The following is a 19,622-nucleotide window of genomic DNA, read 5'->3' on the forward strand; positions in this document are numbered from 1 at the left end:
TACTAGGTTTTTGCAGAGGGATGTAGCTATAGGAATAGTATAGCATCAGTGTGTTTGAACAAAATATCAGTGTTGTGGCACAGAGAAGAACTTCCTATCTGACTGAGATTTTTCCAGACTGGGTAAGAATTTTTCATGTCCACTTTGCAATTTTTTATCAGTATTACAATTCAAATGCATATTTCAGCCTCCAAACAGCCTGTTAAACTACTATTTGCATACTTTTTTAGAAACACTGTTCTTAGATATAAGAACTTAGCCAAAGCAGTACTGTTTTCCTTCTAAAAGAGAAAGGGACATTCATCAAATTATCCCACTTATGGTCCTGCTTGATTAACTATTTTATTGACTTTAGACAACAGTGTCTCAGCAACAGTTAGTTGCAGATTGAGAAAGCAAGTGGAGTGACATATTAACTGTGATAATCATATACTGAAGCTCACTCCCAAATTAAACCATCTATTTCCTCCTCTCTGCTGTACTCTAGTTCTAAAGTACAAGATTAACTTCCAAGTCAGTGGTTGTTTGGGTTCTTTTGCCTTTTCATTTTTTGTGGGATTTTTGTTTGTTTGTTTTGTTTTTAATAATCTATTTATGATCTTATCTTTGCTACAGATTTTTACTATGGTATCAGAAGAAAGTGCAGGAGCAAAGATAGCTATTTCAGAAATTCAGTTATGCAGAAAAAAAATTATGACATCACAAAACTCTAATTTAGTGGAGTAATTTAATAAAGATACTCCTAAGTAAATTAATCTAAAACATGTCATACTTATCAGTATTCTCCCATCTGAGAGGATAGTGCATTTTCAAGTTTCAACTTGTGCTTTTCTCCAGACTACTTCCCAGGGAAGGTAGTATCACCTCTAAGACAGAGCTGTAACAGAACCTGCTAGAAGACAGATGAACAGATCTCACTGCATTCCTTCACCCAGGAAAGGACCAGAAGGGCTCTCTCGTGCATATTTACAGAGGGTTCACTCCCAGCTCATATGCTAACTCAAAGTTCATAGCTTAGTTACAGCTTCATTCTCTTTAGGCCTTGCTTAAAACAGGCAACTTTTTCTCTCACTGTGACAGATGGGTTGAGATACTGCAGATCCCCCTTAACTCCATCACTGAGAGAACTGGGTGCCAGCAGGAGGGCAGGTGCCTCTGCACAAGCTGCTGGGCACTTGGCATCAGGCACAAGCACACTCACAAAACCCTTACTTGTGGAATGAGTCCGCATTTACACTTTAACACACACAAAAAAAAGAGGTTTCACATTGGTATATACAGACTTTCAACAAGTGACCCTCACTAATAAAAGGACTTGAGGTATTATCATTTCTCACATCTCTGCTCAAAGACTGTGCAATGGGTAAATGTTTTGTACTCACTGCTCATACCTCAAGGAAATAGAGAGGAAGCTATAAAATCTGAAATGCAAAGAATCTGTTCATATTGCAATTGTATGCTTAGCTGTCAATATTAAGACATTAACCACAAAGGTTAAGAACTAGCAAGCTTAAAAGAGCCTTTTGACTCTTATCTTAGTTGTAATGAAAAGTATAATTACCTGCAAGATTATCAATCTCTTTCTCTTGTAGCAGGCTAACAGCATCATCATCTCCTTCCAGCATAAGCTCTGTTTCTGCATTCTGATTTACCACAGCTTGGCTTCGGAAAGTTTTCTTTGACTTCACTACATCCTCTTCAGTGCCTAAAAAAAAAAAAATTACAAATGTTGTGAATTTATCTGAATAATATTTTAAATATAAAACAATGATAGTCAAGTAGTAAAAACATTACAGTATAGATCATCTTTATCAAAAAGAAAGGAAGGGAAATTTTCTAAAACTTTACCAAGGTTTACAAAATATGCAGGTCTATTCTGTTTTCTATCCTGAACAAAATACAAACTTTTCTACAAAGGCTCTCCTGGTTTTAATAATTGCTATTTACTTTGTGTTCAATCTTGTTCCATTAGTTTTCCACCTGCAACAAATTCAGCAGAAATTTCTTTTGGGTTCCTGGTGCCCTGACTCTGACTGACCTGAGAGCACAAGCCACCTACTCTAAATAAAGAAGCTGCTTTCAGGAATCAAAATCTCTCCAGATTTTTGTCTTTTCAGATAGAAGAGATAGGGTGGTGAAGTAGGAGTTGCTTTATCTCTGACACACAGTAACAGAGTAGGCTATGCAGAGATTCAGAAAAGACTGAAAAAAAAAAAGACAAGCATGGTGAGACAACTTTGGTGCACATCTGTGTGTGTGCTTTTAAGCAACACAATAAAAATGGTGGTATATGGATATGTGCCAATCACCTAAATGTTTTCATGGATAATATTAGTTTTTCTTGACTACAGTTGGATTTTTCTATTTAGCCTGATGGTTTCTTGTGGCAGGAGATTTAACTTACTGCATTTTGGGAATATCTTACTGGAACTTGCCCGATTTTATTCTTATGATGTAAAAAATAAATCCGAGTGTGGTCAAATCACAGAATCATAATTTGGTTTTATATCATAAATACCTTTACGTTGTTGTTGTGACCTCCTCATAGTTTTCTTTCTTAGCAGGGAAGAGGCCATAAGTTTTATTTTCAGTATTATGGACTCATAGTAGCCTCAGGCAAGAAAGATTTCTATTTTTTTCTTAAACAGAAAACCCTGCATCTTCACCTTGGACCATAAAGACCTGGGCATCTCCACTGCTGTCAATCAAGAAATAAAGTCTCAAAAATATCTCTCTTTTTTTTTGTAGGATACTTTGTAAATTTGTTTCCTACTAAGCTACAGAATGAGTGTGAAAATAAGGATAGCTATGCACATGTGGATTCTGTTTGTCTTCCACAATGCCTGAACTTAAACAGGATGAAAACTATCATGGCAGATGGAAATTGCTGAGGTAAAATCCACTGAGACTCATGCCCCCCTATTAATACAGGGAAACTAAGAGGAATAGAGTAAGCAGACAGGTTGGTAAAGATAGATACATGGAATGGAATTGATGTATTGATGCATCAGGCAGTTTTGTTATTGCAAGCAGTTCGGAAGAAGTTATGATTTTACCTCCTACTCTTATAATTAATTAGAGCCTTTTAATTAGCTTGTGCATGGGAGAGTCACACCACATAAATAAAAATGCTGGAGGCATATCTTTCTGAGGGTGTTTTTACTCTGTTTGAAGATCACTGCTAACATGCCACTTCATCACAGGCTGAGATAACTCATGTTTTACATGGCCGAACATCAACCTTTTGGATACTATTGCTATAATCTCAATTGCTGTTTCTAAAACTATATTCTGAAATTCTGAAAAGGTGAAGAGAAACAAGTCAGCAAAACCCTATTTTTTTTCACCAAGCTCAAAATTAGGGACTTGTTTGTTTTTGTCTCCATTAGGACCATTCTGATAACGATCAAGACAGTCCTGCTGTATTTTAAATATGCTGTGTTTTGCTGTGTTCACTTATTAGGTTGTGATCATTACCTCACTTGCATAGGTTTTTACTTAATTCAACGAAGTATAATTATTTGCCCAATTTAAAACTGGTTCAATTAACTAGCTGTTGGCAAAGTTTTCAGTATTAGTACAAGTTTTGGATTTCTTTTTGTTTGGTTGGTTTGTATTTATTTTTTCTTCCTTAGTCACAAAAAGAAGCAAGAATAGGAAAAACCACAAAAAAGTAACATGCTGTAACAGATTTTCAGGCATATTAAATCAGTAGTCAGGATCTTGATATACTTCTGTTTACAGCAAGGGAGTTGAGCATCATTTGACACAAATAATAATTCCTGTTGTGACACCAGAGAAGACCAGGCCTGAGATGAACTAACATGGTGGAAGGAAGAAAGTGCCAAAACACCATTCCCTTCCTTTTGGTAGCTCTAATCAGTTTTATGTAAGTTTCTGAGCTTTATAAAATTAGATAATCTTCAAATTAACTAATTGAAAAGCACTAATCTGGAGTAAGAGTCAATAATTTCTAAAGTAACTGATTTATGACCATTCTATAAAATTATTTATGCATGAAAATATATTTCTTAAATTACCAGGAAGAAAGTCACAAGCTCCAAATCATTACTAACATTTAAACTACACCCAAAGAACTTGAAATTTAGCATATTTTAAATCCATTGTGATGAGTGTACCAGATTACAGAAATATTGCCAGACACAGGTGTAAGAAACATGGTAGAGTAGAAGGCACTCAATTAGTTTGGCAAATTCAGAGCTTATCAACAAGACAAATATATATAAAATGCATTCTGGTTTATAATATTAAAAATACATTTTTTCTATGAAATATTATAGATAGTCCTTCTTTGTCCTGATAGAAAAAAACCCTCTGGTTTGGCTGTTATTAAAATTTATCACTCTGTTGAGTGCGCCTTAGTTTTGCTGTACTGTATCAAACATCTATCTAAATGAAAGTTTACAGGACCTGCAGTTGCCCTTCAATCACTATATCCTTTATGAATTAGAGTTCCATTTATCAAAATTACAGCAAGAAGAGTAAGGTCTCACAGGGCTGTCTCATTACAAGGCTTGTAAACACTATCCTTACAAAGAAATGGTTTAACACCTAACAAATCAAAAACTGATTGGGAATAGAATTTATTTGAGATCATCTATCTTCGGAAGACGTGCTGTACTGAGTGCACTTTGTGGCCTTTCTACCCATTCATCAAGAAATTAACAAGCTAATACCACAGACCACCAGATCTCCTTGGATCCTGAAATGTGAAATATGTTCAAAACAGATCTGTCACAGATGTTCTATTTTTATATTTCAAGACAACTTCAAAAAGCTTTAAAAACAAGACAAACTGTCTAAATAAGAGTAAGAAGAAAAACAACTTGCTTCTTTAAAACCAGACAACAAACTGAATAAAAAATTATATGACATAAATCTATATCTATTATTGTTAACAGTGATATAAAAAGAAGAAATGAATAAATAAATATTTGATATTTCAGTGTGCTGGAAAAAAATCAAAACTTTGTTTTTTTCAAAGCTTTAGCAAAATTACTATGAAATTAAATCTATGGTCAGACATTTCATTTTAAAATTTTTAGCACACAAGGGCCCCATGTTTTAAAGACACAAAATGAAATTGTATTAAGTCTAATTAGAATATGTTTCAAATCCATTAAAACAAGAAAACATAAAACAAAACTAGATGTCATTTCAAGAAAGCAATGTTTTGACACTGGAGGGCACAAAACTAGAATTGGCAGATGCTATCAGCTCTTTTCCTTATTAAGTTCTTTCTTAAGGGATATTTTGAAGGACAGACTTAAGGGATAGACTGGGATTTGGAAAAGAGCCTTGAAGCAAGCAGCTAAGTATTTCTTAAAACTACATTTTGAAAAGATTTTGAAGGCAATAAGTCACTCAGATTGCACTGAAGTCCAGCTGAATTTGGTAACTTACTTTCTTGAAACTTAAAGGCTCTGTCTTAAACATATTTCAAAAGAATGCATGCACAGGACTAGATAAGGTGTTAAAAAAATCCTTCTTTCATGACACTTAATTATTTTTGTAAATGTGCATGCTACAAACTGTCTTTCTGTAGTAATTTCAGGATAACTGACATGAAAAGAAATTAAAGAAAACAACCAACATTCCTCTACAAAACCTTAATATTTATGGGAAGGTGTGTTTTTTATATGTCTGAAAGATTGTATGAGCTGCACAGTAAACTTGTTCAGTATTGACAAAAATGTAATAATCTCTCTTCTAGTAGCATGACTTTTCCTTAAACAGAAACTATTAAGCGGTCAAAAAGAACCAAACAAACAAAAAATAAAACCACAAAAAAAAAAAAAAAAACCACACCAAACAAAAACCACCAAAAAACTGCCCGCCTCCCCCCAAAAAAATGAACCACAAAAAAACATTACCACAACCCCTCAAAACCTAATAATTTCCCTAATAAGAACAGGAGGATCTAATATTAATTTTCAGCTACAGCCACTAGAAATATTTAATATAGGCAATACTTTATGGCCAGGGGTGCGCTGGGTGGGTGTTTTATGTTATCTGAATTTTTGAGTCTCTATTTTCAACTAAATCAATGAATTCCCTGCTGGGTTCTGTAGGTCACAACAGGTTCTAGGGATGCAATCTACATTGTAAAGACACTAAGGGTTCAGATCCACAAAACTTGTCCCTAAATAATATTTTAAAATTAGCAGTACAAACACAACACATTATTGATTTATTTTATGTTTGTGTACTTATTTCATAAAAAATTAAACTAATTACCCTGATTTAGTTGAACACAGTAAGGGAGTTTCTACCTCTCTCTTCTATTTATTTACTATATATCCAAATAATGTTTTGTGTTTTTTTCTTTCTGCATTTAGTAAAAAAGGAGGTTAAAAATATGGTTATTTCTAAGAAAAGTTTGCTTGGTAATACTGTAGCCAACAAAAGGAGACTACTGCTTCTTATAAAGTTGTTTCCATAGTTTACTTCAACGAATTACCGATAAGGCAATTTATGTAGTGAATGCTCTTTGATCTTTGAAGAGAGATGGCAGAATGGAAAGTTAACCTCATTTTAATGTTACCTAAATATACTGACAGGAAATTCTAATGTTTCCAAACATCTGGAAATCTGCTTCATGGGATGGTGTTCTTCTTTTCTATAAGAAACCTTTTTCATATACTGTCTTTTACAGTTTTATGTGGCTTCTAAAGGAGCATTTGACATAAGTAAAGTCTGTTCTCTTTACAGTAAAATGCTGCATTTAATTAAAAGCTCTTTTTTATAGTGACTAAAGTAGAGTTTCTGTGAAGCTTAGCTCTCCTCAGAAAGTTTTAAAGGTAAACTTGCTTTTTGTTCCTTACAGATCTTACAGTATGTACTGCTCTGTAGAACACTGATTTTCTTGCTGAATTTTCACCACATAAGGTAGTTTCCATTTATTTGCTAAATAAAGGAATTCAGTATTAGTTCCTAACAGGAGGCTACCTCACAGTTCATGATGTGAACCATGAATTTGTATCACAGTTGAAATATAGTTTATCAATAGAGCTTGGAAGAACAAAGCATTTTTTTTTGAGAGAGATTTTTTCTTTATTGCACAAAATAATTTCTACAAGAAGAACCAAGCTTACTTATGTATAAAAATAAAATGTACTGCTATTGTATACATTTTTTTGCTCATTCAACACTAAAAATAGTTGAAAATACTTAGAAAGAAAGATTTGCTAGATAATCTATCTTCCTGCTTTATGTATTCTAACATACATAAAGCTTTAATTGCTAATCTTCAGTAATTTGATTAGGCACTGCTACCCTTGCATCGGTCACAGTTATGTAGAGCAGCTGCCTGGGAGTCTGTAAACTGACCTCTACAAAACCCAGCAAGATTAAATCATCAACATGGTGCCTACTCTATCTCAGCCTAGTATCTTCCTGCAGGACTGCAGGGCCAGCCTTCCTGGGGCTGTGCTGGCTCCATGGGAAACGTGCCCTGCCTATCCCCAGGTCTGCGCAAGGGACCAAACTTTTGGCTTTGCGCAGCAGCCCAAAGCTGGCACATCACAGCCAGCCCCAATAAGCTGTCCCCACCTGTGCCTGCTGGAGTTGCTATTTAAATTGCAATGTGTTTCTGGAATGGGCAGCTTTGACTGGCACATAATTAAGTTTCCCCAGAGAATCAGAGAAGTGACTGTTGATAAAGGAAGGCTGGTTTTAATACATTTAATAAAAACCAGAGAAATCTAAATCACATTTTCATTATTAGGGATCTTTGAAGAAATGAGGAAGAAAAACTATGAAAATTGCATAGAAATTAAAAATTGTATATTTTTGTATTGGAAATTACTTCCATCAAAAATAAAACCAAATCACATTTTTGTTTTCTATAATGGAGAAGTACCTGAAAATTTAATCATAGACATTCTATCAATTTTTCTCTACTTTTTGTACCTAACATCTGACCAAATAATCTTCTTCATATAAGTAATTTGTAAATAAATACTTAACTGCTTTATATGTTTTCCTTTTCATATTATCAGAAGTTTTACACTGTAAAATGAGACTGACACAGACTACGCCAATGAGGAGATTGAGAATACAGGCAAGGCCAAAACAAACATGTTTCTCACATGAGGCTAAGGGCTTTTTAAAAAACAAATAATTGTAGTCAAAATGTTTTATATCAATAGAAATGGTCCCTCATAAAAATAAAGGTTAAAGTACCATGTTGCCATGTTGGGCACCCTTTTTCTTTTTTTTTTGTTTTGTTCCTAGACACAAAAATTGAGATTCAGAGTGGTCATGAAATTTATTTTTAGCAGTTGCCTAAATTGTCATTATACCTATATGAGATTTCAGGATTTCTGAGTGCATGAGAGGGATCCTGCACTGATTCAGCACTGACCATAAACAGCCAACTATTCCAGTCAGTTATTTCCAGTCCAGCAAGTGTTCCAATGCATTTCAGGCTCCTGAAAGGCAGTCCCCATTGTGACTGGAACCAGAGGGAGTCCCTCTGATGGGAACTAACAACAGTCAAATGTTTATATTTGGATTAAGATGTAGCTTGCCACCCTACACAGAGGAATGGATTCATATTTCATGACTGACAACCTTTACAAATCCCTGATAGTTTGAAGGGCAGCATTTTGGTGTATACTGTAGTTTCATAAATTGCAGAAAGAAACCAAATTCTTCTGCGAATAATTTCAAGAAAAAATGATACCAAAGAAAAATAATTAAGAGCAATAAAATTTTCCTAGGTGCATTTCTAGCCATTTTAAAAAAGTACAGTAATAGCTGAGAGGAAAATATCTACATCACACCAACAGTTACTGCTCAGTGGAAAGGACATCAAGGACACTTGCGAGTAAGAGAATTGGATCAATATTAACGCGATTTTCATTTCATGCTTCCCCAACTCCAGTAAGCTGACAATATACTCTGATTATGTGAACTGCTTCTGAGTAACATAGAAAAGGTTATTAGAGCAAGAGGTGGAAATGGAATGCACTTTTTATATTGACAGGTCTGCTAATAGAGTGTACTGATTTTCGAAGCTATGCAATGTGTTTTCACAATTTGGTTTTGACAGCAAAAAGGAATTTCATTTATTTTTAATTCAAGATATTCGCATGTAAGCAAAGGCTCCTTAAGACAGGCCACTGAAGAGGGAAACCAAACTATTTGAATAGAAAAATTTAATTAATAAGGCAAGAAAGAAAAGGTGATTGAATTTCAATATGTATGACATGATAATGAAACAATGAAATAAATTTGCTAAACAAGGCATTCAATGCTTTTGACATAGCATCTGATAAAACCTTTTTAAGATAACATAAAAGCAAAAAACATGCCTATGCTACATCGTAATGCTGAGGCCTTGATTATGCCTGAAAAGTTTTAGATTAGTTCCTAAGCAATATTCCCCAGGAAAAGACATGTTCCGACTATCTACTTGCAGACCTTAAAGCCAAGATCAAAGTTGTCAGACTTCTAAACTGGCACACTCCTTACTGAGGAACTGCACTCACATATGTTGGCCTTAATTTTGCTTCCTTTTCACAAAACCAAAAAAAAAAAAAAATTAATTGAAAAGGCTAATAGTGATAAAACCTTGGAAAGAAATGAAATGCTCTTTGAAAATACAAACACTTGATAATGCAGTGACATGGAAAAAATGGCATAGCATTTCATGAAATTCCATGAAAAGAAAGTGGCAACCCTCTCTATGACCGGGGTTTGGAACTACATTATCTTTAAGATCCGCTTCTACTCAAGCCACTCTATTATTCTATGAAATGTGATCTTACCTCCCAAACCAGAGTATGCTACCCCAGCATTTCTAACCCTTACTTAATATTTAAAAATTAGAGTCTCCAAACTGTGTGACTGGTCCAAACCTGAATACTTTTAAAAGGAAAATGCATACTACACATCTGCAAGTTTTTAATTCTCCCTTTCTGTGGCCATGAGTGATTATGTCTTTGCTAGAAGGCAATTTTGCCCTTCATCACTTAAACTCTTGCTCTCAGATCCAAAAAAGATTGGTTGTTTGGAAACAGCCACTGTACAGAGACATAATCGGACAGCAAAAAAAAATAAAAATTCTCTAGTGTAGGTAATAAATGTGTAGGAAGTAAGTTTAAAATTTTTTATAGTAGCTATCATAATTCAAGCAGTTACACAGCCATTACAATTTCTATCAAGACTACTTATTTACAGAAGAAAGCTTCAACAGCTCATGATTAGGGCTTTGAGAGAACCATCTGCCAACATATCTGAAATTACTTTATCTTTCTGGAATAGTAATATTTTCAAGTGAAACTCTTCTCTTCTGAGGCATACAGAAAAACCATCTTATGCAGTCTTTACACAGACAAAATCTCCTAAACATGGCTTAATGTCATATAACATAATGTTTCTTTAAAGGATTGTCAATATTATAAATAAATAATACATTTGTAAATATAAAAATGTCATTAGAACATCTAGATTTACTTTCTAGATTCCCTCTGCTTCAGTGTGCTTCACTATGTCCAAATGCAATTTTTTCCTCATGTAGACCACCACATCTTCAGAACTGGTTTACATATTTTCAGTCAGCAGCTAAAGTAACTGGTGGGAAGAATTACTTCATTTCTGGATTGATCAATGCCTATAGCAACACCAGACAAAGGGCAGCACCCAGAGGATATTCACATTTGTGAGGCTTCATTGTAGCCCTAACACTGGGATATTTGTGTTTAAATCCCAGAGCTGCTAAGGGACTACACTCTAGTAGCAGCAGACAGCCCTTCTGTTTGGGCAAGGCTGCTGTAAATATTTAAGCTCCTCCAAGCTGGAAATCTAGCAATAGCAGTTATTTATCAAAGTTATCTATCCAGATAGCAATTATTTATGAAATTAAAATAAAAGCTTTGCAATTTTCTTGATTTGGAACAGAATTTCACTCTATACTTTCTTTTTTTAAAATTATTACTTTAATTTTTTTAAGCAAAAATAGCTACAGTTATAGAACATCTTTGTTTCATGTAAACCAGCAGATGAAGAGTGAAAGAGTTGTGGTACACAAGACATGAGATTCTGAGGGTCTATAATTAAAAGAGCTCAATGAGATAATTGAAATGGGTGAATGGTAATCACTGTCCTGGGTAGAAGGCCTGAGTGTGTATTAAGAAGAGCTAACCTACAAAAATCTAAGCAGCAGTCAGCAGTAAAGAAAAAAGGAGACCAGTATTTTATTTCACTTTCCATTAATTGCCACATCGGGTCTGTGATATCTTTCATTCTGCTTTACAAATATTACAAGAGAGCAGAAATCTTGCTTGCAACTGCAGGAATATCTGCAAAATTTCTATGCTTATGTTCAATTTGCAAGCACTAGCAACATTATCTTCCATTTAGATGAGAGCTGAGATGATGTTCAGACAATGTGATCAGCTTTTTAAGGACATAGGATTGAATGATTTGTGCTATTTGGCAAAAGGGACACCAATAAAAGACTTTTTGAGTATTATGCATAGTTCTTTCAGCTGTGAAAGTGTATGTATTGTAGATGATGTTCAGGGCATTATTAAAACACACCAGGAGGTGTACTCTTTAGGCAGACTTTAAGGATAAGAAAAAACATGATGTCATTATATAATGCACATGATGTGAAAAAGAAATTTAAACAAATGTAAACATGCATAATAATCTGGCTGACAGAATTCCTAACAAGAGGATTTCCTTATGATGTTGGTTAGTACTGTATTTGAGAACTTTTCCATAAAATGCATTTGGTTTCTTTCACAAGATGCATTCTCATCCCTGCCTGTAACTTGCACCACACTGAAACTCACAAGAAAATCCAGTTTATCTCATTACACTGGTACTTTTTTTTGTGTTTCTAAATTAACACTATAAAATAATGAAACACACAAAATAAGTGGTATTGAAGAATTCACTCTACTTGTAAGGATATGGAATAGCCATTGCATATATACCTAAATATTAATTTCTTGTGTACAAATCTTACTCTATACATAAAATGTCTACAAGAATTTTCATGTGACATAATAGAAATAGATTTTATGTGATAAAAATTAAGTAGTGCAATGTAAAAGATAAGTAAAAGTACTTGGGCATCTTAAAATATATACAGTCCCTGAAAATTAATTCCCTTATTTTCAAAATCAAGCATACCAGTTTCCTTTTCTTTGGGAAAGACAAGGAATCACCTACACTGAAGAGATTCCTACACTTTTCTTCTGTTGATTTAACCCTTACAAGTAGCCCAGTGCCTAAAAGACTGCCACATCTCTCGCTGACCATCAGAAAGATCGGGACAGTAGAGTCTTTTTAGATCTACAGTATGATCTCCTAATTGTCCTTATGCAAAGGCTACAGCACTGTTGAAATAATGCCCCTCCATTCCAGCCATGTGCTTGACATGCTGTCCTTGCCAGGTCTTCAGAAAACACTAATGATATATATTCCCACTTTCATACAAGGTGGAGAATGGAATCCTGCAGTGAAGATATTATGAATCGGAAGAGTGAAGAAATTTAAGAAAGGAGTATTTAGTGGTTTCAACTATTGCCAAAGGAGATTTTTAAAGTGCTGTTACTAACTCCTTAACACGGTCTTTTAAAGCACAGAAAATAGGAAATTAGAAAAGCGCATGTTAAAACCTGAGTCCCAAAACTTACATCCACCCAGCTTTGAAGGACTCTGAAGGACTATTATTAAACTTTCACTGACAGAATGTTCTTCTGAAATGTTCCTATGAGATTCACTGAATATTCATGGGTCAAGAATTTCTATTTCTTTGTCAAATAGACATAGAAATGAATAAATAGAACAAATACAATGTTCACATGAGTTTGAAAACATTTCTCATCATAGCAATTTACTGGGTTGGGTAAATAATCTACTTTAATTTGGCAGAACAGACAGATCTTGTGTGTTCTTTGTACATGAAAATTTACCAGTGGAAGGGAGAAAAATGCAGCTAGAATTCCAAGTATGATAATGGTTCCAATTTTTAGATCTTAGGAATGGTTTTGCAGGCCAATTTCATGGCTTCGAGAACCTTCTGGGGTCATATACTTTCAGATGAAGAAAGAGGTAGTTATGTTAACTGCTGGTAAAAAGCCAGCATGTTCTGCAGTAAAATCTACTAGCTCAGACCAATAACAGCAGCTATAACCCAGGTCATGCTGGTTAACCTAAAAATCTCAGAGGAAAGGCATTTGGAACCCAACACAGAGGTTTAGAGGGAAAAGTTTTCATATCCTATTTAGTTCTGTGAAAAACTTGACTTAGAGTCAAAAGAGAGCTTCTGACAGTCAAGTGTTAAGGAAATAATTACAAAAAAATGGCTGCTTAATGAATCTGTACTTACAACTTATAATAAAGTTGCCATAAAAATTTCTATGAATATGCTAGAAATAACATACAACAGGCAGAATATATTTAGAGACTGCAAATACTGATAGGATGCAATTGCAACTCATTTCTATGACCTAGCAAGAGAGCAGAAGCTGACACTGAGTGCTCAGTAAAATTAAACACAGCAGTGTTCAGTACTCCACCTAAGCAAATTCCATTACCATTTACATCTTGAAGGTGCCTTTCATTACATTACTGTGGGTTTTAAGAAAAAAGATCACCATAACGGTAGATATATTTATGGAATATATTTAATGAGAACATATTTATAATTGGGGGAGTAGGGTGGGAAATGTTATAAAGAAGACCAAGTTAAATCTACTATTTTAGATTTACTTATTCTTACTACTAAGGTTTTGTTTTGCAGATCCTTTATTTAGTACCTGATGTAAACTTTTTCTTAGAATTTCTTTAGACAAAACTGTATCTTGCAATTATCATAGAAAATATTAAGAGAGAAAAACTATAATGCAATATTTCCCCTAAAATCCTGTGAGGATGAAATATTTGGAAGTTTATTTAGTGAAGCAGTGGATGGCACTGTTGGGCTACAATTACAAAGGAAGAGATGAAAATCTTAAATTGCTGTGCTTAAAAAAAAGATTTTTGTGACTCCTTTAGGCACACAATTCAGATATAAACTCATTCAGAGTACACTGGAGATTTCACAATCAATGTGGAAGTTAGTTCATGTGCTGAAAGGAAGTTTTGTAACAGAAGTATTATTTTAGGTGCTTCAGCTGAAGCAGAAATGTTTACATGCTTGTTTCACATGGCAGCATGATCCCATTTAGGACTTGGCACATGGAAGAACTGATATGGGTTAATTTAATGACTGTATACACATTCTTAAAATGCTCACCATTGAACATCAAGTATATGTGTTTTACTGCCCACAAAGTCAATTCTATTTCTTAAAACTGCTCTCAATTAATGGTCATCTTTTCTTTACTTACAGTCTAAAATTGTGTGAATGAATGGGGTGAGAGAACAAAGTTTCTTTTTAGAAAAGGGCTTTTGTTTTTCAGTTGCTCTAATGTATTCTTACTTAAGGCATTACTTAAATAAATATCAGTTTGGGGAATTATCTTAGATAAGGGTCACCCTTTCAGAACTACATATTTTATGAAATTGTAGGAGTGTATGTGACTAATTTTTAGGATAGTGCATTAACTGAGTGGAAAAAAAAAAGGCAATAAAAAATATTGTCTTGACTTAGGCAGTTTCAATAAACTCAATTTCAGCAATAATAACTGTTATACAGAACATGAGCAAATTGATATTAGAAGCATTTTATACTTGTTCACATCTTCATTAAAGATGAGGCAGAGTTCCCTCAGCAAGTTTGCACATGATAAGAAACTGGGAGGAGCGAGTGGCATGCCAGAGGGGCCTCAGCAGGCTGGTGAAATGGGATGACAGGAAACTCATGAAGTTCAACAAGAAGTGCTAAGTGCTGCATCAGGGGAGGAACAAGCCCAGGCTCCAGTACCTGCTGGGAGTCACACAGCTGGAAAGCAGTTCTGAAAAATGGAGCTGGGGGTGCTGAGGGACAACAGATTGAACATGAGCTGTCAATGTGTCCTTGCAGTAATGGGAAATGTTATCCTGGGCTGCAATAGGCAAAATATTGCCAGTAGGTTGGGGAAGGTAATCCTTCTCCTCTGTTTATCCTTGGTGAGGTCACACCTGGATTTCTGCATCCAGTTCTGGTCTCCCCAGTACAAGAGCGACATATATATTTTTTTTTTAATATTTACTTTTACTACTAAATTGATCCAGATATTCTGTAGATACTCTGTTTTTCTTGAGGAGGGAAGACTCAAGGGGGCCACACAGTTCTATATAAATACTTTTTGGTTTCCAGTATTTCCAAGGATGGAGGCCACATAATTTCTCTGGACAACCTGTCCATTGTTTGACCATCCTGACAGTAAAAAATAGTTTGTTCCTGTTGCCTTTTGTCCTGTTACTGGCAACCAACAGATGCCTAGATTAGTTTAGAAGAAAATGTGAAAAAAGCCAGCAAAAGCTCAACAAAACTGACAAAAAAGCTGTTCATAGAGCTATAGTACAAGAAACAATATATCATAGACAAAGCATAACTTGATCTTTAATCTCTTACATGGTACATATGTAATGCTCTCACTGCTGATACACCTAGGAAAATAACTGGGGTTTATGCATCTAGCTGGGCTGCTAGCAAAACTCTGATAAGTAGCGATGCACAATCAGTTGACTTCAACTTGCTTTCATTTTTGAACCAGTTACTGAAAAAATACAGGTTTTCTTATGGTTGGTTCTAAAAACAGAGTTCTTGAAACTGTTCTGGAAATAGACTAGACATTTTCAATATACATAGAAAAGTGGTAAGGTAAAGAAAAATAAAGTCTGAGAACTTTATGAAGTTGAGAAAAAGTAATATAACCCTTTTAGATATATATATATGATTTATGCAGTAACTTTGACAGAGTCTTGAATTTATTGCAAAAAATTGTAGTATTTTTACCAACAAAAGACACCTTTACATTTTTAGCAATGTCATCATTATCAACAATCTAATACATCCAAGTGTAGAACCTGAAATGCAGAACGGAAATGAAGGACTAGCTTTTAGGTGGACATTCCAACTTCCTAGAATCGGGTACTTGATTTTACAGCAAAACTTCTGAACAAAGATTATGAAATTGAGCATCTCCAGTTCATGAGACATTCTGATTTCTTTGTATGCCTTATTGCTTGAAAATGTCAGGTAAGTTTCTAAAAGAGTAGCTTAGTTTTCTAGAACAGCATTTTGTACATAGCTTCTTGTCAGTTTCTCTGGATACTCTTCCCTCTACCTTGCTCTAACACGGCCTGCAGAAGGCAGAGATCCCAAAAGCTCATGAGATGGAAGTCAGGAGCTGTGGAAATCAACCACTTTGGACTTTTCAGCACCATGGAGTTGCTTTAGAGTTAGCCTTTCTAAAATTTCATCTTGGGGTATTTCTCTAACATTAAGGACCCTGAAAAAATTGAATCTTCCTTTATGGTCTCTGGGACAGCCAGATGCCCCATTCTGAAGACAGTCCCTTGTTTGAGTTCCCACGGACTTCAGACCCTCAGTTGCATAGCAGGAACACACACTGCCTTGCTTCTAAGGTAGCTCTAGCTTGCTAAATAATCTGGTCCTTCAGCAGTCTGAAGAAATCCTTCCTGACATTCTTTGAAGGTCCATCAAAATTCATCTTCTGTCATGAAAATAGATTTCAGATTTCAACATTCCAGATTGCTAAACTTGATGATTTTAAATTGTGTTTGTTTAATAAAAATGTATTTCTAGTGATGAGTAAACATAGTATTTGGTGAAACTTAAAGCACTAACGACAAGTCCCAGAAGGAAACAGAGTCTGTTTCAGCTAGAACTGCCCTTGAAATAAGGTTGCTAATTAGCTATCCAAACACATATACAAGTTCAAAAGCCACATGTAGCTATATTGCACATATATTTGTGTCTTTATTTCAAAACCTGAATGTATTACATTATGAAGGCATTTTTTTATTTTCTTTTTCATTGTAAGCATTTAGAATCTGTCACGTTAATCAGCTTAACAGGCTAAATATTCTTGGGCACATACCCTAGATGTATTTGACCAGCTTACACACGTATGTTTAGAATGTGGGCACTGAGTTCATTCTCACTTACTTCAGTGTAGATTAGAAAATGTAGTTTTTATTGTACTCCCTCTATGTATAAATTGTTTGTGGACCATGATCTTTAAAGGCTGATGGACCAAATCTTAATAAAAGAACTGTTGACCTTTGTGGACCAGTATTCTATCTCACTGGCAGGGTGGTACAGTAGTGTCTCCTCTATGCTAATCTCCAATGACTGCAAACTGTTAAGTTGATTAACTAGAAGAGGCAGTTCTTTCACCATGTATACAGAATCTCTGTGAATTGGGCCACATCTGCATATTTCACTAATCCATCATAGTAAAATCTGGGGAAGAGAAGTAGGGTGTATAATCATTTACACAATCTTTTTTCTTTCTTTTAATATACAATTTACTTATTTACATTGAAATTCCATCTAAACTTAGAATAGGAATTCAGTTATTGACATTATAAAATTAAAACTCTACTAAAAGTTCCAGGTACTTCAAATTCCATTTTAGCTTGCACTTTTATACTGCAGTAAGTAGCATCCCTTCAGCTACACAAAAGAGAGAAATTAATCTATATTTTGATTCAAGTAAGAATTTAACTAAAACAAAAAGGCACAGCAGATACAATGCTGAACTAATATGCTTGCATTTTCAATCTGAGTATGAAAGTAATTTTAACAGATTACAAACAAATCTAATGCCTAATATTAAAATCTTAGAAACAGAGGAGATCAATCCAAAAAGAAAAATTCTCTAGTCAAGCCTCTGTAAATGCTGCTATGACTGAGATGCAAACAATTTAAAGGGACAGCTAAGTATACAGCCATAGGAACCTGCTATAATTTTTCTCACCATTTTATATAAGCATAGAAATATGTCATAATTTCTCATTGCAATGCTTTTTACTTTTCAAGTACTTTGAATATATATTCATATGTATACATATGCACACATACACATATGAATATATATTATATTTTATGAAAAATGGAAATCCAAACACATATACAGGAGCTGACTAACTGACTGTAGTTAAATAAAAAACTTAATTGTTACAGAAATTTTTGGAGAAAATATAATTTCCCAATTATTATTTCAACATTGAATGTTTCTTACAGGAAGAAGTCACTATCATCTAAAATTAGCACTTCTCTTTTTGGGCCTTCAAGGTAGAATTTGACATTTGTTTTACTTCTCTAAAACAAATATATAGGTCATAGGTATTGTTTTTATTTCCAAGACTCCTTCCTTAATGACTGTAAATATAATATAATTACAGCATCCATGCATCCAACATCAAATATGATTTAATACTAGAGTAGCTTTAAAGCACTTTTTTATCTATCAAGGTCGTATCTTGATGGCTGCACAAGCGCAGATAAATCAGGTGTTAAGCAGGCACATCTCCAAGGAATCTGATAATTCTCTCATCTGCAATCCTCAGCATATCTTATTATTTACTGCCAAAGAAATGACTGATTAATTTTGTCATTTTTGCTCTGTGATTTTTGCTTAGCTGAAGCTCGCTGCCCTCTTCTGCGATGCCTGATCAGACCTATTTAAGTTGATGCCTTTGATCGCAGACACTGAGGAGCTTGCTGACTTAGGCTTCGACTAAACGTTCCTCCATTGCAATATTTATGCACAGAATCCTAAATGATAACGGACAGTCAATGTAGATAACAAAAACTTGTGAGATGTTTCCACTATTTCACTGATGCTCAAGACAGCTTTACTTGTAGTAGACCTATCAGTCAAGATGAAAAATTGAAACAAAGTCCCAACAAATTTCCCTTTGATGAATACTTTATTTCTCACAAGTGAAGTATCTGAGGTCAGGAAATAAAATCTGTTATTGGAAAATTATGCAGTCTGATTTTTTTTTTTTTTAATGCTTTAAATTCTTTCTGTAGTGTGATGTCATGTTCAGTTTTGGAAGCTAGGGGCATTTTTCTATCACACTGTTCCAAAAAAAATTATCAAAACAAAGCCAATAAAAAAACCAACTACAATGAAAGTAAAGCCCTCTGGGGAAAAAAAAAAATCTGCCTCTAGCTCTTTATTAATCACATTCCAACACCAGAGGCTAGAAGTGCATCAAACTGCACCAAATCCTTTTCACATGACAACCTCATAAATTATTCAACTCATTAGTAACACCAAAAGGCATAAAAATAACATCAGTGTTAAGGATGTTTTCTTACAGAGAAAGGTCAGCTAAAAGTTTCAGTATCAAAATCCAAAGGCTTAAGTCTCTGAAAAGTAAATACATCTAGATAGAATCCATGAATGCATTAATGCATGCTGGTTTAAAATTAAAATTAAAATTAATTTTAATACATATATGAAAAGCTATAATTATTTTTTAAATTCTGAAAATTTCAGTCTATTGTTAATTTTTGTGTAACCACTAAGTTTGATGTGCGCCATCTGTGTATAAACCTGAGTTTTAATTTTCCTGTATGGTGAATGTTCTAACAGGTGTTATAGACATATAAAGTTCATGGCTTTAGGGATTATTTGCCTTTCAAAAGCAACATAGCAATTAGCACAGTTTTG

General features: G+C 34.4%; 1 protein-coding gene across 15 annotated transcripts in view; it reads right to left on the minus strand.

Annotated features, from left to right (window-relative positions):
• The window catches only part of NBEA (neurobeachin), a 457,966-nt gene that overhangs the window by 164,784 nt on the left and 273,560 nt on the right, over positions 1 to 19,622 (minus strand). For all 15 annotated transcript variants that reach the window (XM_041719826.2, XM_041719812.2, XM_041719807.2 and 12 more), the window contains one exon: positions 1,562 to 1,705. In XM_041719826.2, coding sequence (XP_041575760.2) covers positions 1,562 to 1,705 — 144 coding nt within the window. The remainder of the gene's footprint in view (positions 1 to 1,561; positions 1,706 to 19,622) is intronic.

This window comes from Taeniopygia guttata, chromosome 1 (assembly GCF_048771995.1).
Source record: "Taeniopygia guttata chromosome 1, bTaeGut7.mat, whole genome shotgun sequence".
Taxonomy (NCBI): Eukaryota; Metazoa; Chordata; class Aves; order Passeriformes; family Estrildidae; genus Taeniopygia; species Taeniopygia guttata.